This window comes from Nannospalax galili, unplaced genomic scaffold (assembly GCF_000622305.1).
Source record: "Nannospalax galili isolate Female #2095 unplaced genomic scaffold, S.galili_v1.0 scaffold128, whole genome shotgun sequence".
NCBI lineage: Eukaryota > Metazoa > Chordata > Mammalia > Rodentia > Spalacidae > Nannospalax > Nannospalax galili.
This window is the reverse complement of record NW_008360322.1, coordinates 498,193-522,553: the sequence shown is the minus strand read 5'-3', so window position 1 is coordinate 522,553 and position 24,361 is coordinate 498,193. Positions and strand designations below refer to the sequence as shown.

Sequence of the window (24,361 nt, the reverse complement as noted above, 5' to 3'; positions counted from 1 at the left end):
CTGTCCCTCTGAGCTGCTTGTTTCCACACATGCAGTTGATACAAATCAGGGGATAATAACAAACCAGTAAAATTGTACAGATCAGTTCACCAGGCCCAAAGCACTCACTATCTTTGTATCCTTTCTTTTCATGATTATTCCATGAGAAATACCCAGCAAATATTCATGATCCCTTTTTATGAAGATGATAACAATTAATCAAAGAAATGAAACATCTAGCCCAAGCGTATATAACCTAGCAAGCTGAAATTCCAGGGCAACTGATTCCAGGTCTTACCACACTGCAGCGACTAAGAATTTATTATCTCTTCATGCCCAGATCTAATGTCTAACCTTCTCCTTAAAGGAATAGTGGGAAGCCCTCTGGCTATGGGTACATCTTCAAGAAAGTATTTCAAGAAGAACGAAATTTCTGCTTTTCATCATAAAAAAAGTCAGCAATACATGACTTTCAGAGTTCTATTTACAATTTTTGGTAGAATGTCACCATAATGGCACAGGAACCTGATAAGCTATGGCAGGGAAAGAACTGTACAGATAGCATGGGTAATAGGAGACTGCCATCCATGACTCTTATTCAAACATGCTGTTGTATTTATCAGATGTCCCTGGAGGACATGGTGTGATGTAAAAGTTAACTACCAAGGACATTTTTTTAAAAATGTACCTGGGCTGTGACACTTTATAATTTACATACAATTAGTAATATTCCAGTACTTCATGAGTTTGTTCATCCAACTGACTGTTTCTCTGGTGAAGGGTTTTGGTAAAGAGATCAGATCAAGCCATTTATGAATCAGTTATGGAGAGGTTTATCTCCAGGGGAGGACAGCTGAAACAACACTCACTCATTATCTGAAATGTTCATTGATATAGAAGCTTCTTCCACTCCAACAGGAGGGACACACATCCTAACTTTCCCAGGATATGCCCAGTTTAAGCCTTCTACCCCTATGTAATTCCTAATGGTGTCCCATCTCCTCAAAAGCACTCCACTAGGTGACCACTGATATATTTACACTACACATTGACATTCTCCCAGCTGGGTCTTAGTCCTAAAACCTATCACAGTAACCAAACAGCGTCAGCTTAATAAGTCTATTGCTTTGATTATACCGTGGATTTTTGAAACACAATCCTGTACTTGACAGAGACCGTATACATAATAAAGTAGAACTCAAAGTATCTGAGTTCTGGCTCCCATTGTCTCATGAAATTATGAGAAGCTAAACTGCTTTCTTGTCTATTAAATTGGGAACTTAGAGTAATGATCTGTGAATCCCCCTTACAATTAATTCTAAAATATATGCATTAATGGTGGTGACACTGTTTTGCCCATAGATGAATGAAAGGTATAGACTGTTGAAACAACAAAGTACTTGTGCATGTGTGAGGTGGGAAGAGAGCAGTGTGGAAAGCCGAGGTTTTGTGTTACCTGAATGACTCTTACAGAAGTTCAGATGTATATAATCTTCTTCTTTTTCTTCTGCAGTTTCTGTTTCTATTCTTGTTCTTCTCTCTTGCCTTTATTCTATGGCCTTGATGTCAAGGTGCCTCTTAAAGGTAAGATCCCATTAAATTCTCACCGCGTGGTTCTAAGAAGTATTTGATAAGAAGGATGCTGCATATAGTCATTGGGCAACGCTTTTAAAAGTGGAACATGCTTGGTTTGGTTCACCATAAAATGAGAAACTGGCCTAATCCACATAACTATTAAAAATAAATAAAAGTTTTGAAGTATAATGGAATAAAAGAATTTTTCCAGTTAATTATACAACTTTGAGAAGTTGCAGTATCTATGGATCTTAGTATTCTCATTGGGACCTTCCGTCCCACTGGAAGAGTTGTGTCTGGGTCTACTGAGCAACAATATTTTACTGTACCTTTAGTATTTCTTCGAGCTTGAAAATGCTGATTATAAGACTCAGACAAGCCTATAATGACTACTATCCCAACTCTTTCCCAAGCTCTCTGCATGAGAAGTCAGAAAAGCAGAATATTAAGAGAACTTGGATCTTGTTTTAAAATAATATACTTTTAAATATCAATTTAGGAAGAGGGGAAAAAAAGAGTCTTATTGTGACCATTACCAAGTCAATGTCTATGAGCACATGCATCAGCAATCCTAGCCAGTGATTCCCAGTGCCAAAAACTAACAGATTCCAAGGCCTAATCTTAGACTTCATGAATCAGATCACTAGAGGTGGTAGGGTTGAGAAAGTGGGAGTGATGGAAAGTAAGGATTGGTCTGCATTTCATAAGCACACCAGGTAATTATGATACTCGGTGAGTTATGGAAACCATGTATCTTAATATTGTTTATTAAAAGGGCAGTTAGCTGCCATTCTGAACCTACTTACCATGGCCCATATCAACTTTTCTTATCTTGTGAAGCTATATTATACAAAGTTCCTTTCTAGACTTCACATTAGTTGGGTTTTTTTCTAGCAAGCAGAAAAATAGAAGAGAGACCTTTTCTCCATGACTGTCAATGTCATTACCTGCTTGTGAAACAGGTCTGGGGACTTTAGCATGGCTTTACCATAGGAGAATGAAAGAAAAAATGTCCAAAATCTTTATGCCCTTTTATTATCATCCCTCTGGCTTTATTTCTTCTTCCAAAAGGTTTTATTTTTGGTCTGAAAACTATCCTTTGGTGATAACCTTGCAGCACCCTAAGAACACTGGGCCACACAGTCTGAATGAGAATCCTTCAAGTGAAAAGGGACTTTCCAGTACACATTTAAAATGGCCACAGTGTCAGAAAACAGTCCTCTCCCCAAACAGAGTTATTAAAATAGAGTCAAGTTCTACATAGTGATTTAGAAAATAAAACCTGAATCTCAGAAGTGCTAGCTAAAAAGTGAGGAACTTTCAACATCAACATCACTAATAGCTAATGCAATTATGTGCTTGGAGTTATTCTAAGTAACAAGTACGTTCTATCCTCATCAACCCCTGTACAAGGTAAGTATTGCTTTTATTCATATTTTATAGAGAAGTGGCAGCATGTGACGTTCCACAACCACACAGCTGCAATTGTCAAGACTGGGTTCTTTGCCCACACAGCTTCATCCCACAGTTCGAAATAACAGAGGGCATCTCTCCTGCGTTTTGAACAATGTTGATATTCGGCAGTGCCTGTTCAGTGTCAGGTCTCCCATTCACATGGTATTACTTAGCTATTGACTTTTGAACCTGCACTGTGCTTATCTCTGCATCTCCTATTTTTTATGGCTTCTTTAGGAATTCTCTAATTTGATTTCTTCTTCCTTCAAAGCAGCACAGAATTGATAACTAGTAATTCTCTGTAAAACAAACGACTAAAGTGAAAATAAAATAGCAAATGAATGTGATAGTGAATCTGGTCAGTATAAAATACATACAGGAAAAGAAATGGCTGAGTGGTTTAGAATTACAGTTTTTAAGTCAACAATATTTTGAATTCTACCACTGACTGCGTCACAGTAAGCAATTTATTTCATTTAAATGAGATGTAAGTATTTACCTACATCATGGAGATGTGTTAAGACAATCAAATGATGTCTTGAATGCAAATTATCACATTGCCCTGTGAAATAATTAAATGATTTGAAATTCTTAGCTATTATTATTTTGAAAGTTAGCTGCCACATTTACTGATTTTATAAATATATATGTATCAATTGTAAATATGTAAGTATATAATTACAACTTCAGTATTACCAAGTAGTTTATGGTCAAAATCCAATCAAGAAGCTTTTTTATATTGCCTCTTTTCAGAAATAACCTAGACGCAATTAATTTAGACAATAGAACATTATTGAAAAGTGACTAATGTTAATTATGTCTGAAAAGAGGTCAAAAGAAAGATAAGAAGAAAGAGCAGTGTCTGGCTTGTTATTGGTTAGTAAAAGCATGCTACAGATGATCATGATTTTTTTTCCTATACTAAATCAGGGATTTCTTCTATTCATAAACCCAAGATTATGTTTAAAGATATATTGTTTAAAACAAAACAATGTATATATGTTTTATTTGAGTAGTTCTCAACATTTTTATTTTCACTGATCCTCAGTAGTTTTCAAAGAAACACTAGATTTGTCTAAGCATTCACAGGACCCTGACTTCAATTTCCAGCACTGGCCAATAAAAAAGGAGGAAAACAGGAATTTCATAACCATCGTTTTATTTAATACTGATAACATTGCAAAAGAGATACCAGTCTTATTGTACTATACCATTCTGTTTTGCTGATTTTTACTATAATAAAATCACCTGAGACTGGGTGATTTATAAATATTAAACATTTATTTTTCACAGTTCTGGAGGATGACACATTCTAGATCAGTCAGTGGCAGGTTCTATATCTGATCAGGGCTTAGTTTCTGCTTCCAAGATTGCACCTTGCTGTATTTTCTGGAAGAGCTACTATGTCCTCATATACTGGAAGGACAGAAAGAGCCTAGTTAATTCCCCTCAGCCATTTTATGCCTGTCCAGGAAGGCATCACCTCCTTTGTCAGTGGGAACATCAAGGAAGCCTCTAACCCTTAGCTTCATTTCTGCCTCATCAATATCATATGACTCCCACTGCTACTCGCAGGGATCAGCTACTTAGCAATCTTTGTTGCCATTTTCTTTTTCTATAAAATGGAGATAGTAATAGCTGTCATTTATTGACTAGCTCATGAACTTACCATGCAATAAACTGTATATGAGTTTTGAAGAAATAAAAAAGTGTGAGAACTGCCCCTTAGGTTTCCCAGTAGTGTGACTGGTTGAATGGTGGAGCCCTTAAGCCACTAGAATCCCAAGTGAAAGATGACATGCAGTTGACTCAGAGCACGGTGGCATCTTGTAAAGTTTCAAAATGAATGGTATGTTCCACGTAGAAGAAAACTAAAGCTCCTGCTGCACTAGAAAACACCAGCTTAAAAGAATTCCTGTGACTTATATTGTGGTTATGCATAACTACAGTTACTCTATTTGAATGCAACTGGCCTGTATAAATAATAGTTTCCTTTAGCTATACCCCTTAATTTGTAGCAATGTAACCATCTAGGAAATTGTTCATATGCTAATTGGTTTTAAAACCAACATATGCTAACTCCAGTTGCCAAGTTTTATTTGCTCTACTGTGACAGACAGAAATGATAACCTGGTATGGTGATGTCAGCCCAACGCTAGGAAGGGGGCTGGAGGACTGTGAATACAAGCCCAGCCTGCATTGCATCCTGAAACCTTGACCAGAAAAAAACAGAAAACAGAAAAAAAAATGATGTATGAATGTTCTGATACAGAATCTAGGGTATAATCTCTGCTAGAACATAAATTGAAAGGCAAATAAAGCCTTTTGGTGGAGATACATATATATATACATATATATATATGTATATATATATGACACACAAGTATATCTCTAAAGTATCTTCATATAGATTCTGATGAGATCTCTTTGCCAGGAAGTGAAGAATATTATAACTAGATGTTTGAGGCTCTAATGGCTGTGGAATGTTAATTACCGTAAGTTGAATCTATCTTTTCAGTTTAGTTTAATTTCCTTTTCTCATCCTTGAACTAAATCTTAAATATATTCCCCCACCGTATAGCCATTTCCAGTTCCTGGAAATCTTGCTCAGTTTAAAAATTCAATCTCAGACTTGGTTTAGCTCATTACCTTCCTTATCCTCTTAGTCAAAGCTAGACACCCTTGGGGCTGGAAACGGTTCATGATTTGGCCCAGGGAGACCTTGTGGCCTTCCTTCCCTCTTCAAAGCTGAGCATTTGTTGAGATGAGAGAGACTCTGAGGGAGAAAGAATTGGCCCCTCGGAGGTTGTGGCAGTTTCACTGGCCATGACTGACCAGATCCTGAAGTCTTTCCTTGGAGAGGTGATCAAAGACTAGCCTTCTTGAGAGAGTGTGAGGTCTTCCCAGGACTATCTCGAGTACGCCCAGTGCACTATTCCCAGGCTGTCTGAGACCCAGCTTACCCTACCGTTGCTCTGGCTCCCTCCAGTTGTGGTACAATGCACATCTACTTGCTGGGGAAGTTTTCTATTGAAACATGGGCACAGAGATAATGATATGTCTTCCCTACTAGTCATTCCTCTGCAGTTCTCTCCCCGGAAGGACAAGGGAAGGTGAGGAAGTGTGTGTCCAGAAGGCAAGTCTACTCTGTACACACTGCCAGTCTTTATGCTTGTTGGCAGTGTCCCCTCATTTCACCAGTGTATTCTCTTTTATTTGTTGGTCTATTTATTTATTCAGTCATTTTGTTTGTTTGTTTCATGTGTGTGGAGGACAGGGCAGCTTTCAGAAGTCAGTTTTCTCCTTGCACCTAGTTGAGGCAGGATCTCTTTTGTTTCTGCTCCTGCACTGCTGACCTGTGAACTTCTTGATGATTGTCCTATCTCACTGTAGATATGATGGGATTGCATACGGATGCAACAGTGTCCAGCTCTTTATATGGGTTCTGAGGACCCACATTCAGGCTGTCAGGCTTGCACAGCAAGCACTTTTACCCACCCAGTCATCTCCTGTGCCATCTCCCAGTGTATTCCCACCCTCAGCTTTACCCCAGTCATTGCACACCCTTCCCTGAGATTCACTCTGTGACTCTATCAGTCTCCACCCTAACCTAACCCAGTCTTAGCACTGAAGTGGTCTGAGCAATACATTATTTCTGTACACCGATATTCTACATCAGGAACTTCTTTGAATCCGTAATGTACCTCTGTATGGTGACTTGGAGCTGTCTTTGAGATATTAAGTATCTCCTTTTCCATCAGTTTGGATCTTGGTCAGAATTTCTGGGACAATAGCAAAGTCTTTGCACATAGCATCATCATTTTTTAGATGAAGAAATTGATGCTTAGTGAAGTTAAATAATTTCTTGGGTATACAGATAGAAAAAAGGAAATTTTTTTGTTTTGTTTTTTCCTATCCGTGTGGTTCAGACTGAAGGCCTGTTCTCCGTGCCGTCTTTAGCTTTTTATCAGAAGAGGGAACATTATAAGGGAGAGCTCCATTGAAGTAGTATTTAACTGGGAGTAGAGAGTCCTGATTGGCACAGCTCATTTTCAGGGTCATCTAAATGCCTACCAGAGCATTTGTGTGGCAGAATCCCCAGGAAGGTCTCCCATCAATCTCTTGGGTGGAGACAACATGCTCATGGTTATAATTATGGAAAAGAAATGTGACATAAAAGCCCTGCTTTTAAAATAATATCCAAAATAGCTGGGTATGGTTTAATCCCAACACTAGGGAGGTAGAAGCAGGCAAATAGCTGTGAGATCTAGGCCAGCCTTGTTTACATAGGGAATTCCAAGCCAGCTGGGGATACAGGAGACACTGCCTCAAAAAGACTAAAATAAATAGATAAATAAATAATAAATAAAATCTGAAGATGATATTTGACACAGATGAGAAGGTAATATGATGACAGCTAATATTTCAGAACATTTACTATAGAAACTGTTCATTTCTTTATATGCATTTTGCTATAAACCATGAAATAAGTAATACTTTTCTGTCTTAAAGTAAACCTGTAGATATTATGTAACTTTCCCAAATGTATTCAACTAAACAATATATACAAAAATAAAAATATTTTTATCTTTCTTTTTAAAAGTTTTTTTTTTTTTTTTTTTTTCCTCTTGAGACAGGGTCTCCCTGTAGCCCCAGCTGTCCTGGAACTCACTATGTAGACCAGGCTGGCCTTATTTTTTTATTGCTTTGGTTTTGGTGCCAGAGAGTAAACCAAACTTTTTTCTGGTTCAGCTGTTAACAAACTGATGGTTGAAGAAATCTTTTCCTCTATCTTTCAGAAAAATCGAAAACACGGATCATACCCCAAAAGGCAAATGCTTTTAAACCTTCAACGATGGCGAATTTGTTTACACCAGTGCAAGGGAAATCAAAAGCTAAGAACTACCCTGTAGTCAAGACTGTGTACTTTAAAGCCATTATTCAAGGTTTCTTACTTGACAGTTCATAATGACCCTGTTGAAAATCTACAATATATGCTGCATTTAATGAAACGTATGTATGTCAAACCAGAAGAAGAGAACTATAAACATATGTTATGTGAAGGAGGAATTCAGCAATGGAACCAGTTTCAGCAGATCAAGCAAAGATGTGTCTTGGGCATGGAACCAAAGTTACAATGAAACATTCAACTCCTGCTGTGCAGGGGGGGTCATTTTAATGTAACACCACATCCCATGGAAACACTATTCCTGCAAACAGACATCGTTTTAAAAAATTAAAACAAAAAGAAAAAAAATACAAGGGCGGGTGGGGAATGAAGCACGAGGAATACCTATGAGGAGCTATTTACAATAAAATGTTTCATTTGAAAAGTCTGGTTTCTTACTACAGGGATTTGCTTTTCTTTCTTTGTGATTGTTTTAAACTCAGGAACAGAAGCATCTGCAATGTAAATGGAAGGAAAGCACTCTCCACTTTGTTTCTCCAAAAGGTGGTGAGAAGTCCACCCCAGGAGGGGACCCTAAGGAAACTGACAACCAAGGCTAAGGACTTCAGCGAATGTAACTTGAAAATAAATTCAAATTTGATGCTTCCTCTTCTTACACATCTGCATTTCTCCACCAAGAATGGACTGATCTCATTCATATTGAAAATGATGAAGATGATGCTCTAAACCATAAGCTCCCAGACTTAGTTCTGAACACCAAGATCCATAGGGAACCAGGGCCAGAGAGCACCTCTGATTCCAATTTTTGTAACATTGATTTTCAAATTAAAATTGTCTGTGGATGAATATACATGATGTGGGTAAATCCATCTTAGAGGTGATAAGTAAATTTCTGCCAACAGTTGGGTTTGCCAGAGAGATGTGAATATTAGAAGTCTCCTAACAGACCTAGAGCAATCTGAATCTTGTTTAGAGTGATAACGCAATTTTCCAAAACAGAAGATAGCTCTACTTTTTTTATAGAGAGGAACATGTTACTGATAAGGCAGTTTTGTACCAGAGGTAATTAGAAGACTGGTGCTTTTCCTAAGTTATGTATTACTGAATCTTGGATTCAGCTAGGAGAGTAAATATATGTTCCTGAAAAGCTAATTTTACACCTCATTTACTGTAGATAACAAGACAACCTCAATTTTTCAAATTTTCAAGGTTTTATTTATGGGGCTAGAATTCCCATGCATAAAGAATGTGTGTAGGGAGCCAGAAACTCTTTCTATGAAATGCTACACAAATAGTTCCATATGTGAATTGAGTATCTTATCATTCAGTTTTAGCACTGGCATTTTCAAGGCCAGCATAACTTAAGAATCTATAAGAAAAAACAGAATGCTGGGGTCCCACATTTTGTTCATATTTACTCTAACCCAGGTCACTTGACCTCTCTGTGCCTCAGTTTCCTCATCTGCAAAATGGGGGTTAAATGCTTTTTCATAAGGTTTTATTTGCAATTCTGGAACAAGAGGTGCTTAAAGTAGCACAAAGTGCTTTGTAATTATTATAAATGCTGTATTATTTGACTTTCTTGTATTGTGGAGAAACAGATTCCCCTATTTAATGAACTAGTCCTTCAGCATGGTCAAAACTGAGCATCACCGCAGCTTTCCGATCGAGCTACCTGGGACATTATTAGCAATAAGGATTGAGAGATTCACAACCAGGATATCTAATAAACCGCAACAAATAGATTGTCTTATTCTATTGAGCAAGACAGAGTGTGTCCTTTCAGTGCTAAGCACCTCCTAGCTCTCCTGATTGTGATGCATGGCATCAAACAAAATCCCACAGTCATCAGAGGAGAGCCAGCTATGAAACCAAGGATCAGAGAGAACAGAGAGCATCTCATAATCCTGATTGTTTCATTCAGGAAGATCAAGTCATGTGTCCTAATGCAAACATACAAATCAAACTATCCAAATGGAGACTTTACTCAACTAAGGTAAGTTCTGGATCAAATATGAATAGCAGATTCATTGTGCAGTTAATGTGAAAACAGGGTACTTCTACAATGTCTGCCACGCAGCTCAATCACAAATTATGGAAGTGCATCAATGAGACTTTTTTCTCTTCAATTACTCTTCACTTACCATCCTGAGACCCATCAGAGTAAACCCCATACTCCATCTGATATAAGCACACTTTGTTTCTCCTGGCTTCCCCATCAAGAAACTTGTAGGTTAAATTTTATATCAGAGAAGTATTTCTAAATTATTATGAATTTTGGAAGAAATGGTGTGAAATAATCATATGCCCTATCTGCTTCTCTGCTGTTAATGGAATTGCATCATACTCGTACCAAATTGTCTGGCAGCCACATCAGTGAGGCTGATCATCTACGAAACTTAGATGGGAGGAGGGGAGCTCTTTTTTTCTGTTCAACATACAGAACATCAAATTTCTCTAGCTTATAAACTAAATGGTGACATCTTTACCAAGTGTTGATCATGATCCTCAATATTAATATGAATATATTTATGCTAAAAAGTCTAAATATTTTGGTAGCATTTCTCTGATGTCCATTTCCATAATTAGAAGAGGACTGAGAAAATTGCAAGTATGTGTTTCTATTATTAATGGATTCAGGAAATAGACCATATCTAAATAGTTGCTTCCCTTGAATACAATGCTAAGAATAACCAAACGAAAGTATCATTGGAATGGAGAAGACACTATGCTTCTGTTTCTTTTTTTAAAAGATAATTCCCATTCTATACTTTATTATCCTGACACACTTGGCCAATGAATTATAAGGAACCAGCACCATCTGGGTTCATTTACCTAATTTTTCTTAGCAAAGTATTCATCCCTTTGAAAATGACTTAAGTAGTTTGAAATAAACGAAAGCCCTAATTTAGCATGTTCCGGACAGTAAAATTTCCATAAGCGAGAAGAAACAGACTGACCAACCACACTGCAAAGCAGTCTTTAAGCTAACTGTCTTTTTCACATGCCATTCAACTAGCATTTAGAGTGATGATAGAATAAACTGGCAAATCAGATCCTTTTTGACTTGTTCTATCAGTTAAATTACTGCTAACAGTAAGGTTTTAGGAATGAAATGATGCATTTTGTTTTGAATTTTCTTCAACTCAGAAATCACTTTTCATGCAGGTATATGGTTCTTCCCAACTTGGAAGGTATGGATCATCACTGGGGTCAGAAGGGGTTTCCACTTGTAGTAGAAGAAATAGTTTGCCAAATCTTTTTTTGTTACAGTATTTTATTTCAACCTGTTTGGTTATTTTTGACTATTTTAAATAAATTTCTCCCAAATTTCTTTCTTTCTGCCTATTTATTGTTAACTTTCTATATAAACCCATTGTATAATTTGAATGTTCAAATCTTCAATGTAATTGATAAGCACATTATTTTAAATGATGCTTGTTATTTTAACCTGCCTAGGTTTTCATGTCACTGTAAATAGAATATTTGTTGGTTATGTGTTGATTTTTAAATTTTTGGGCCATCTGCATGATATTACATTAAAATAGATGAACAGCATACTCTACTTAAAAACATTTAATTATATTACTTTGATCTGTCAAAGACTGACATAGTGCATACACATGAGTGAACCAGAATAAGAGTTATAAGAGCTGGCTATGCTGTTTGGGGTTTACACTGTTTATCTGTGAAATTTCCTAACCAAGATGTAGCCATTTAACTGCCCTGTCTCCTTCCCTCCTTCCCTTTTATTTTCTTTTTATGATAGCTCTAGAGATTGAACTCAGGTGCCAGAGCATGTTGGGAAGCACAGAGCTATCCCCTAGACTCTTACCCTGGCAATTAATAGAGTTTAGGTATTGTATTTAATTTGAGCTCTTGTACTGAAAAAATCAATATAACTTTGGAGATATCAACAATGTAAGCAAATCTTCAATGACTGTGAACCCAAGACCCTCTTCAAATGGACTTCTTTGGTATAGACAGAGATAAAAGACACAGAAGGAGAATTCTCTTCTGTCCAACTGCTTTCTAATTACTGTAGAGAATACTGTTGTGAGACCGAATTTCAGGCATATTTACAGGAGAATTTGGCATGATGGAAGGAAAGACTCTTCAAGGACCAAATTTACATTTTTCCTGTATTTAATTTGGCTTCTTAAATAAAGCTTCTATCATTGAGAGAGTCAGAGTTCAAATTTTAAATGAAATTATATATACTTAAGGGGTAGTGCAGGAAAATAGATGTAATTAACTTTATTCAACCTAACGTACAGGTGGTTGACTTTATGAGGCTTCCTGGTTTCGTTTTGCTTTTTAGGACTGAGGTCTTTATACCCATCGTTATATTTCCATCTTTGTTATATACAGAGTTCTGTAGGGTGGCGGTAGTGTAGACAAACAACTTTGAGTCTCTTTTTCCTATAATGAAGACTCCACACATTATGGAAAGATGAATGATCCAATTTCCCAATCTGAAGCAGATCCAGCATTCATCAAAAACTTCAGTCACTTATGTTTGATAGACATCTCCCCAAATGTGCCTCTTTTCCCTATTAATTATACCATCTTCCTACACGAAGGCAGATCAAAATCCAAACTCTTATAAATATGTGACATACCTATTCACAAGCATACTTTCTGTATATAATATGATGGTGAGGATATTAATGGATGTGTGCTTCAGCCCTGGAGGACTTACAGAAGATGCATTCCTGATGCTGCTAAGCAACTCATTTTTGTTTAGTATCTGGTATTTTTCCTCACCACCTCCATGGCTGTCTCTTCTTTCTGCTTGCCTACCTTTCATTACTTACTTTCATTAGCTCTTGTTGCCTGTGAATTTTCAGTTATCTACTTCCCTAGGTCATCAATTTTTTTGTTTGTTTCTAGAAGACCAACAGAAAAACCAGCACATTTTACAGTATTACAATCAGTCAAAGGTCATATGTTTTTATCAACTAAAAGTCTCCTTCCCAAAGGGCCATGCATGATCTAACCTACAGTGTTTTATTCTGTAGGGATTAAGTATAAAGGTAATGTGTTTGAATCCACAATTCTTCATCTATCTATTGAATTAATGTAGCTGGGGACCCAGTTTCTAGAGCTTTCCTTCAGTAGCCTGCATCAGCCACTGTTCTTCCTATCTCGTGGGCATAACTCCAATGACTCCATATGCTATTCAGTGCTAATTAAAAAGAAACTGAACTTGACTGAGTTTCAGCAGTGATCCTCTGAAGTTCATAGGACATGTACATATATTGTATATATCACTATAGAGACTGGAATCTACTTATTGTACATAAAGTTTTATGAATGGTTATTTTACAATTTGTGTATTTAATATAGCAATCAATGAACTCTGGTGTTTTAGTTTCTACAAAAATAAAACAAGCTGAATTTTTAAATATTTTATTTACATTTTTATTTTTTGTGTATCAGGGTATTGTCTACATGTATGTATGTACACCCATGTCATACACTGTCCACAGAGGTCAAAAGAGGGCATAGGATTCGATGGAACTGGTCATAAGGAGGGTTGTCGCCACCATGTGGGTGCTGGGAACCAAACCTGGGTCCTCTGCAAGAGTAGCCAGTGTTCTTAACTGCTGAGCCATTTCTCCAGCCCCAAGCTACATTAAAAAAAAAAAAAAAAAAATTACCGTAAGTTGTTAGCCCGGGGGGCCAAAGGGATTTCCAGATAGTAACCCAGCATGGAACTGGGAAAATGAACAGAAGACCCCAATCTTATCTAAAGGAATATTGACAACTGATTACCGCCAGATGAGGAACAGCTGACCCTCCTAAAACAAAGACCTCTAGATAGGCTCACTAGATTCACCAGAAGGGCAAGAAGTGGGGAAGGGCTGGGGGTGCCGACAACACAGCAGACAGTAGCAGGGATATCGGAGTATAAGGGTTCTAGTGGGGGAGGGAGGCTAGGGGAGGGTGCCATCTGGGAAGTGGGTGAAAAAATTTTAAAAAATTCCCGTGTGTTGTTCATAAGATGATATTTATTTATTTATTTATTTTTAACTCATCCTTACCTCTTTTACAAAAACAGAGTGAGGCAAATGAAAACTAGTACTGTAATTTTACAAAATAAACTCTACATTAAGAATAAGAAACACTTTTCTTCTCTCTCTGCCCTGAAACCTCAAATTTGTGCTGTGCCTGCCACGGGCACACCTTCAAGAAGGCTGAGGCAGGATTTATACTGAGGGCAAGAGAACTCTGATTATTAGAATCCCTTTTCTGTGTGTAGTTTGGAACACAGCCTTGCTAGCTATTTGGCATCTCACCCTAGATATTACCTCCTTGACCTAATTATTTGTCATTTCCCCTTACTTGTAGAGGCACTGGACATAGCAAGCTAGCAAGTGTGCTCTACCTGAGCATCTACTATGTGCTCAATTCTATGACCTGGTACCTCTGGGTCAGATCTCAAAGAGCTTGCAATCTAATGTGGGAAATCTAGGTGGGTTTGAACGACTGGTAGCTGCACAGGCTTCAGGTCAAATTCCTGCTTGAGATTTTGCTCCATATACTTTATGGCCAGGAATTCTGTCTCATTTTTCCTCACCTATAAAAACCTTACAGTTGAAGATTTGCCTTAGCTTTGTCAAGAATTGGATATGTTTTCTATCATCTGTGGATCCCAGATTTTTTAATAGATACATCAATAGAGACTAAGGGGAGAAAGGATGCTGGCTGGGGAGGGGGGAGAAGGAGCTGGAAGAATATATGATATACTTGAAAGAAATTGTCTTTATGAAACCCAATACTTCATATAGAGAATATACCTCAATAAAGAAATTTAAAAGAAAAAAGAATTGGATACGACAGCCTTTCTTTTTCCTCTCAAAGCATTCTTGATGTACCTATCTTTCTTTCCCAAATAAAGTTATTTGTTCTGTGCTTTTCCATTCAGTTCGCTAATTAAATATGAGGGTGTCTGAAGCTTTCACTCCTTAGCATCTAGGACAGACAGGACCTTGTACTGACCACAGTCTTATTAAATTATTCTCATTCTGTCATTTTCTATACTGGGCTGTGTAGGGGAGAATCCAATACTGAGTGATCAGAGAAGGCTCCATGAAACAGAGATAGCTAAACCTGGATGTTGTACTGTAAATCAGTGAACCACTGTTTGCTTGTTTTGTTTCTTTCTTGTTTATATTATTTCCTTCTTCTCTTCCCTTCCCTTGTTTTCCTGCTTTCATTTAAAAAGAGGTTTGTTTTGTTTTTCCATGAACCAAGAGGTATTTCAAAAACTTATACAAGCACACTGCCACACAGCCTGTTCACTTCTTGGTAACCTCCAGTTACTTTCCTATTCTTTTGTATTCTACTGTCTGACCACTGGAGGGGAGCATTTATCCAAAATTCCAGGGAAAATGTGCCCTCAAAGAAATTCTAAAGCTGATTTTATATGTTCTTTGTTTTGCATTTTCCTTTCCCACATCCATGTGAAAGTAATACCCTAAAATTAAGCATTCCCTAGTACACTTCTCTGGCATGGTTTTTCACTATCTGAGTGTGCAGCCTCTCATTTTGGGACAGGGCGGGTGGTGGGGGGCGGTGAGCTGCTGTCTTCACTTGGGCAGCAAATTCATTTGCAAGCACAAAGGCCCCAGGACACTTGGTGACGAATTATACGACCTCCAAATATCCCAGAGTTGCTCAAATTCAGACAAAAAGGGGTCAAGGAAGTTCACCAGATCCACTCCCTAAGTCCCTACCTCTGAAACAAATCTCCCCAGGAGCAGAGAGGGGAAGGCATGTTATTGTGGCTGATTCTCTTGCTACATGGACACCTTTGATTGTTTCTTTAAAAAACACAGTATGTTATTATGCTTTAATGTCTTTGCCAAAACATATTATTTTTCCCAAAGGAAATTTTCAAAGAAAAAAATTAGAGATTTCTCCTTAAGAAATATTTACCTCCCAAGAAGTACAAGAAGGAAAAACAGCAATAATTTATTGTTTTCACAAACACTGGCTTCATAAGCTTTTGCTCCATTAGTCTACCATTCCTAACTGTAAACGACATTGTAGGTCACCTTATAATGACAAAGCACCCTGGCTTCTCAGCTCTGACTTTCCTCAGTCACACAGGAAAGTACAACTTCAAGTATACTGGTTGTTTCAGTTTCATTTTAATTACAAGTGGAAGAAGGCCAGTGGCTCAAGAGGTTGACCTCTTCTCTTTCTGATCTCCTCTTCTTTGTGTTCTATTTTAGGAGGTATATAGAGAGCAGTCAGGCAGGCAGGGCCCCAGTACTACACATGCTGTTAGGCATGAGCCACTTAACCACTCCAAACCTCCATCGACTTCTGTGTAAAATGAGCTGATAATGCCACTCACTTCTTTGGGCTACTCTGAGAATTAGGCTACAACAAGATCAGTGTAAAAAGCTAATGTGTGCCTGGTATACAGCAAGTGCTCAGTAAGTCACACTTTTTGTCAGTTGTATTTTTGTTACTATTAGAGTATTTGGCACAGAAGAGTGCCGTAAGAGATCAAAGCACAAAAGGACAGAAGTATAAGTTTTCCCCGACACTCATGCCTTCACGATCCCTCCCAACTTCTGGTTCTCTCTAATAAAACCAGGTGAAACATCTTAAATGGCTCACAGTATTAGGGAAATAAGTAACTTATTCTGGGATGAAGCAGAGACTAAGGATATAGCCATGGCAGAGCACATATGCAGCAGGTGGAAGGCCCTCAATACTTCCCCATCACCCCTCAGAAAACCAAAGGACACTGCTAGTCTTCTTTTCATCATAGGGTTAATAGGGGCAGGAAAGCAACAAACAAATGGCACGACAAACCCCGGGCAAAATGCCAGTAGCCAAGCATTACAATGAAGCCTGGGCAGCAGTCCTTGCAGTACCTGATTATCACAGGAGCCACTAAAGAAGAGACACTATTTTAAGGCATATCTGACTCAGGTATTACTGACTTTTTGAACAGTAGCTATTTAATTTCTCACTTATGTGCACACGGTAGCAGTGATTTTGACCTGGAAAAGACCTTAACGTGTACTCATTTGTTTTCTTTCTTATTCATTTTTTAAGAAATAGTAACAACAATATGGCAGGCATGCCTGCGCATGAAGGAGGTGACTTGTGAAAGTAACTTACCTATTGGGAAGGCTAATGTATAACAGAGCCAAGACCTGGGTCAGACCTTCTGACTCCAAGTTTAGGGAATTTTACACTAAAAACAATAATAAAAGCAATTAATTTAACCATTGTATAATATATGGTAGAATCCTATATGGTGTAATATGCAAATATATCAACGTAATTATCAAATAATTGACACATACATTCCATTACTCATTAAATAAGCAGCAGTATAAGAATGACTGAGCTGTTGCTGTGGGTCAGAACATCGACATGTTTTCTCACATGCTTCCCGACCACTAGCAGGGTCTGAGATTACTAGCTCCATGATCTTCTCTTTGTTTCCCAGGCTTATTCCTCATGATGATCCAAAACCTTGCCTAACATACTGAACGTGGCTGAGGCTCAAATTTCTCTTCTATATAATGGCAATAATATATCTTGGGGTTATGCTAAAGATTAAATTTGCATTGATAAAACTGTAAAAATACACAGAAAAATGCCTCCTATAAACTCGGTGTAATTGACTCACATTCTTAACAACTTTACATTTACTAATGAGGAAAGCAGCACATCAAAGTTTAGGACTTGCTCCAGTGCTCTCAACTAAGTGGCTAAGCCAGAATCAGAACGCCCAACTCACTCTAAAGCTGGTGCTTTTTACATGATTATGTTGCCAGTGTGATTTTTGTCTCCACACAGTTAATTGTGCCTTTGAGGTGGGAGAACATATAATCCACCCACAGCACTTGAAACAGCCTGTATGGATGACATTTTGTCCACACACGTTCATTCAATGATCAAGGACTTTGGATGGGGATTTTGCAGTGTAGGAAAGCATTGTTTTGCCTCACTCTTCTGTCTGTGAGGTGCAAAGGGTTAAGAGAAAACTGCTACTTTGTACCACAGATAAAGGGATACAGCTCTTCACTGGCCAGAAGCTTGTGGATCCACACCACTATTTATAAACGTGTGTGGCTTTTGTTTCATTTTCAAGTTCAAATCAAAGCTCTTTTTCCAGATTCCACTTTCAGCCTGGCAGAAAAAAATCCAGTGAGTCCTACAAGTTTAAAGAGAAAATGATAGCACTGGAAGGGGAAAGACCCCTGAGAAAGGGGGAAATCAACAGCTGCCCACTTGGTGGGAACTGAGAAGGGCTAAAAGATCACACCCCACACACACACACACACACACACACACACACACACACACACACACACTGAAATGTACTGTCAGAGTTCTCTCAGGGTTCAATATGAAGGATAACCTCCATAAACCCCAAACCATAAAGCAATTCTTGCTCTGCAAACAGGTCTATCAAGGACCCCCATTACCCCACACCATAAAATGGTCTCTGAAAACAGGTCTTGCTTTGTAAACAAGTCCTTCAAAGATTGTTATGGGAGCTGGGGGGAACGCAGGCTTTAAATCCCCTACCCAACTTCCATGACTCTATTACATACACAAAGGTACTTGAATTCCCCTGTTGTTTGGCCTGTGTGGCTACTGCAGGCCCTGTGGTCAGTAGTCACCCCTTACTGACTAATAAATGTCAGTTTGGATCACTAAGGTTAGTTGCTTTCCTTTTCCATCTGGGAGTCTTTCAACTCCTAATCCTAACATTAAAACCAGGAGTGTTAAAACTCCTAATTCCTCACAATGTATATATATTTCAGAAAGGCCTCAAAGGAAAGGAAAAGGAATTATTTTCAGAAAGATAATTTAAGAAGCTATTACCACCTATTAATAGAAAGCTGTGCTTTTAAAAAATTAGATTATTTAGCTGTCCTATTTCATAAACATGGGGGAAAAGAAATGATGAATGATGAGAATGTTCAACTAGAAAATGAGGATTTGCTCACAGACCCAAATGAAAAGAAATATATGGGAATCGAGGATTAACCAAGACAAGCTGCAAATGACTCACAAACAGCAGTGCTGTGCTGAGCAAGCTCGAGAAGGGAAGTAAGCTTTTATTTGTTCGCTACAGATTTCTCTGCGGTTATCATACCACCTGGCTGACTCAAACTACCAACAGCAGAAGTCCCGAATACTTCTCAACAGTTGTCAGAGCTGGGATGGTTCAGCTACAACCCAGCAGCACACTGATGGCTTTGGAAAGAAGGTAGGGAAGGATGAGAACACTCCCTGCCGGTTTGCTACCATACGGGTAATAAATGGTATGACTTTTCAAGTGAGGTATGTGTTTAAACCTATAAAGTACAATATGGTTCTACCATACCCCTTCAAAATACTAAGGGAAGAGTTAGTGAAGATAGAATACCACCACAGGTGAGTGTCTGTGAAATCTGGTGAAGTCTGAATAAAGTATGCAACTATGTGCACCCATGTCAACTTCTGGGTTTTGTCATAGCTGTATATGTTGGTAAGTAAGGGGAAAGGTAAGGGAAAGGTGCATAGACTGTGCACTACCTCTCCAACTCACTGCAGGGCTTGTAACTGTTTGAGATAATTTGAGATAAATAATATTTAAAATAAATAATAATTTTAAAATAAAAAGTTTTGAGAAACAGTAAGGGGAAGGTGGAGGGGATCTCAGATAAAACAAGTTCTCCAAAACAGAGAAATGTAAAAATAAATGAAAATTTGTCCCTGAATCATGCCCCAGAGACATAATCATTGGGTGGATGTAATTGTGGACATCCTTCTGTTTATATACACAGATGGAAAAGAGAAAAGACAGTGTTCCTTTTAGAGAAACAGAGTTCCATTATAAATTCTACTTTAAAATATATGCAAATAAAAATACATGTAATTAATTTAAATGTGTTTAACTTTAACAGAACTGAAGTTAAACTATGAAAATCAATATTTTTCAGTGGTTTGTTACCAAAAACACACACACATACACACACACACACACACACTACATACATACATACATACTTACCCAAGCATTGGTGTAAACACTTTCTTACATAACCAAACACAGTCTGTAGAACTATTTCTTTGCCTTTAAAATTAAAGCTTTTCAAATTATAGGCTGAGTTCATGTATTTCCTGCTCTCAGAGACCACGCCACTGAGAAAGGAAAATCAGGACAATCAGGCCACAAAAGTTTCAGAAAAAAGATGACAAACACACAAAGCACTAATTCTTCAAAATGCCTCAAAACCTTCATAAAAACTAAGTTTTTTACATGTGATTCTCTATTTATGGTGGAACTTTCGCACAAACTCTCCTGTTTTCAGCTTTATTTTGAGGTAATTGATACAGGTGGCACAAAGTCTATGAAACACAGGAAGAAGATATCACTGACTGTGTCATACATTGTACTTTGTACTTATTTCAGGGAAATGATATAAAGTGTTTTTACAGATATAGCAAAATCCAAATTTTTAAGAACTTGGCAGTTTTCCCCTCCTTTACCTGCACCACAGATGATACGGGTACTGGGCCCATGTTAGAAACAGCGAAGTGATGGTCCCAGAGAGGAAGCAACTTGCTCGGTCACAGGAGTAAGTGGACGGTCAGGGGGTCTTACAGATTTCTGGACTCGTGCCCTATTTTATTACATGCTGCTAAAGCCTAGAATGATGTCAGGACCCTGAGATCCCTGATGTAGGATATGTAATTCTGCAGCTTTTAATAAAGTCAGGAAATTACAGCCTGAAGGACTAGCATAATCCCTTCTCCCACAAAAAGAAAAATATTTTAAAACTATTAAGAGATTAGTCAGTATTCAGGAAAGAAGAAAGAGAAAAAACATATCAGCTGCTACAAGTTTGACCCTAGCCCAAGCTGTACAGCAAAAATTAGAACAAAGGACAGAGAACTTTTGGATGGGGAAAACAACAGTAGCCAATATTTTCAACATGTCACTGTGACAAATGCTTTATTTATACATCTGAGACTCATTATGAACCTGTGAGGTCGATATTTACTATTCTAATTTTTCAAAAGAAGAAACTGAAGCTTAAAATGTCAAATAGGTAGAAAGCAAAAGAGGACCTGGGGTATGAGCCCATAATTATCAAATGCTAAATCCTGAATTTGTAACAAAAGAAAGGAAAATTGACTTTGGGGATTATCATGGATTCTCTTCCTTTTCTTCCTACTCCTCTTTCTTCTCTAAGTTACCAAAGGACTCTCTCCTCTATTCCATATCCAAAATTGTCCTCTAAAGTATTTGTAAGAGCAAGAGGGATAAGGCACCTGCTGCTAGTTAATACATTCTAGACATGACAGGGAAATTACAGCAATAAAATCTGCACAGTATGGTAGTGCAACAATATCTACATATTGACAAAACCTGTTGACATGCTAAGGTGGATGGGGGAAATTTCATTGAGCTCCACATCAGGATGATGAGCTACAGGAAATCCATGGATGCTAAGCAAAGGGCAATCAGTTATCTAAACCCAAGTGGACAGTCCTAAACACTGCTGTCATAGAGCACCACCAGCTGGGCTTACTGCATTATAGTGTGTGTATATTTATAAATGTATCTATGTATATGAAACAATGATAATCAAAGAAGAGGATGAGAAATTGTAAGAGGGTGGAGTGGGGGACATGGGAGGAGTCAGCAGAGGACTGGAAGAGGTAGAAATAATGAAAATACAATAGTCACATATGAAACTCTCAAAAATACTAATTAAAAAATTGTTCAGGCATGGTATTTCATGCTTTTAATCCTAGTACTCAGAAAGCAGAGGCAGGTGGATCTCTTTGAAATCAAGACCAGCCTGGCCTACATAGTGAGTTCCAGACCAACTGGGACTACAGGGGAACTTGTCTCAAAACCAAATAAACAAAGATTAAATAAATACATAAATAAATAAATAATGTCTTAAATATTTGTAAAGTAAAGGATCCAACTAAAAAATAGCAATGGATCTAAACATTTCACAGAAGTTATGCAATTAACCAATATGACATGACCAAAAGGACAGGAAAAGATGTTCAACATCATTAGACAACACACTATGTTGGTGAGATTGTGAAAAGGTGTAGCTGTTTTGGAAACTGATTTAGCATTTCCTTGAATAGATTACCCTATGACATATTAATTCCATTTGTTGGTATATATCCAGAGGGATTGAAAAACACATCCACACCCAATATTACACATTAATTTGTTAGATGTGAGAACAGCATTAGTTATAATAGTCTCAAAATGAAATCAACCCACTGTTCATCAGCTCACCAGCCAATAAACTGAATGTGATATGGCCATGTACTAGAATGTTATTCGAAGATTAAAAAAAAGAAATTAAGTATCTGTACATTTGTGACATAGATGAACCTTGTAAACATGCCAGTCCCAAAGAACCATATATTGAAGAATTCCATTTATATTAAAAGTCCACAATGGGAAAATATTTAAAGTTATAAAGTAAGCTAATCTGGTCCTGGGGTGGGATGGCTTGGTTTGAAGGATGAATGTTAAGGAGTTTTTTTTTTTTTCTTTTTCTTTTTATACTTTTAAATTCTTCCTCAAATACAACTCATTTTTAATTGATTTTTGTGTGTGTATATTTCTGTCCCGCGCTATCGTCTCGCCAGCAAGAACGACGCGGCACACTCAGGATCCTTCTGCAGAAAAGCTTTAATGCATCTTGAGAGGGAGAGCATAAGCTTACAGGGTGAAGACCCCGAATGTCGGAAACCCAGCCCTTATATAGGTTAGTAAGCCCGTCTTGGACGTGGCAACTCTTGATTGGTCGCAAACTCATCAGCCCATATCACGCCACGAGGTAGGCAGAGACTAGAAGGTGGAAATTTACTTCGGGCATGCGTACTGACTTATTTACTGCTCAGCATGAACCGGATGTGAGCGCCATCTTGTAATGGCGTCTGCAGGGATGGCAGGCGGCTCCCCACATATTTCATACACAACATCCAAAACAATCTTACTCATCTTTATAACCACATCCCAAATGGCACCCTCCCATAGTCCCCTCCCCTTGCTGGAGCCCATATACTCTATCATCCCTGTTTCTGTCCACTGTGTTGTCGGTGCCCCCAGCCATTCCCCAGTGAAAGTCCGTCCACTGAGTTTAGTCAGCCTACCTAGAGTCCCTTCTTTTAGGAAGATCAGCTCTTCCTCATCTAGCAGCAATCAGTTACCAACATTCCTTTAGATAAGACTGGGGTCTGCTGTTCATTTTCCCAGTTCTATGCTGGGTTACTGTCTGGGAGTTTCTTGGGCCACCCTGGCCAACAGCTCAAAGGAAGGTATCTCCTCTCTGGCATTGTTTCTTATACACATGGACTCTTAAAGAAATATACTGATTACTGGTTATACTTTCCTTTTGGGTGTTGAAGACCCCACAGTTGGCCCAAATAAGTCAATTTATTTTTACTCTTAAGGTCCTTTGAGGATCTGTTCCTCAGGGGTCACAAGGGCTTGAGAGGAACCCTGGCTCCTTTCTTTGACCAGTTCCATCTATGCGAAGATAAGTCAAAGGTCCTATTTGACCATGGCTGGCTTCACTTGAAAGCATGGAGGAAATGGTTCTTCTGTGTTGCCCCTCCTTTTTGTAGACTGGACACTGGTTCAAGTCCATCTGGTGGGGTCTCCATCGCCTTCCTGATCAAGAGGACAAGTGACTCACCACAATTACAGAACATTTTGAGAGATGCTCCATAGTCCCCTGGAACTTAGTCAACCTTGGAGGGCAAGGAGCAAAAACTGTTCTTTAAGTCCCCCTGACCAGATTAGTATAGGCCTCAAAGTAAGGCTATTAAACATCCAAGAAGTTTATGTCCACCAGTCTGGTACTTCTAATTACCATGCACTATGTAGATAAAGCTTGGACAAAAACTAAATGTTCTCAGATAAACCTTGAATAGACATATATTTTGTTCTTTGAAATATTTGTATGTATAATTTGTCATTAGGTTGTTGGGCTAATATGGTCCCCTCTGGTTTTTTAAAACTAGCTAGACATTATTTATCTCTCTCACTAAGACTTCTACCATAGTTTCCCCACCATTTAAAGTGTCCCCATTTTTCCCATTTCTCCCTTGATAATACCCTTCTCCTATGGTCCCACCTCTCTTGAGTTCCTACTTTCCCTATATCCCCAAGGTTCCTTGTATAACCATTTCGTCCCCCTCCCATTTAAATAATCCCATTTTTATCCATCTGTCCCTAGTAACACCTGTTTCCTACTGTTCTTCTTTCTCAGGTTCTTTCTTTTCTTTTACCTCCCTGGTTCCTTTTCATTAACCTGGTTCCTGGAGTTATATATGGATGCATACTGACTTATAAGGATTTGGTGCCACACTCTATCTACATATGAGGGAGAACATATGTCATTTGTTTTTCTGAGTCTGTGTTAC

At 38.1% G+C, this 24,361-nt stretch overlaps 1 protein-coding gene across 4 annotated transcripts in view; it reads left to right on the top strand.

Moving 5' to 3' along the window:
- Jakmip2 (janus kinase and microtubule interacting protein 2) overlaps window positions 1-11,242 on the top strand; it is a 187,975-nt gene extending 176,733 nt beyond the window's left edge. Inside the window, exons 21-22 of one of the 4 annotated variants that reach the window (XM_008825241.2) lie at window positions 1,493-1,563; window positions 7,809-8,260. In XM_008825241.2, the coding sequence (XP_008823463.1) occupies window positions 1,493-1,543 (51 nt within the window). In that variant the 3' untranslated portion in view covers window positions 1,544-1,563; window positions 7,809-8,260. Of the gene's footprint in view, window positions 1-1,492; window positions 1,564-7,808 lie in introns of those variants that run through there. The other 3 variants (XM_029559754.1, XM_029559753.1, XM_008825243.2) reach the window with 3 other exon arrangements.
- The last annotated feature ends 13,119 nt before the right edge of the window (window positions 11,243-24,361 follow it).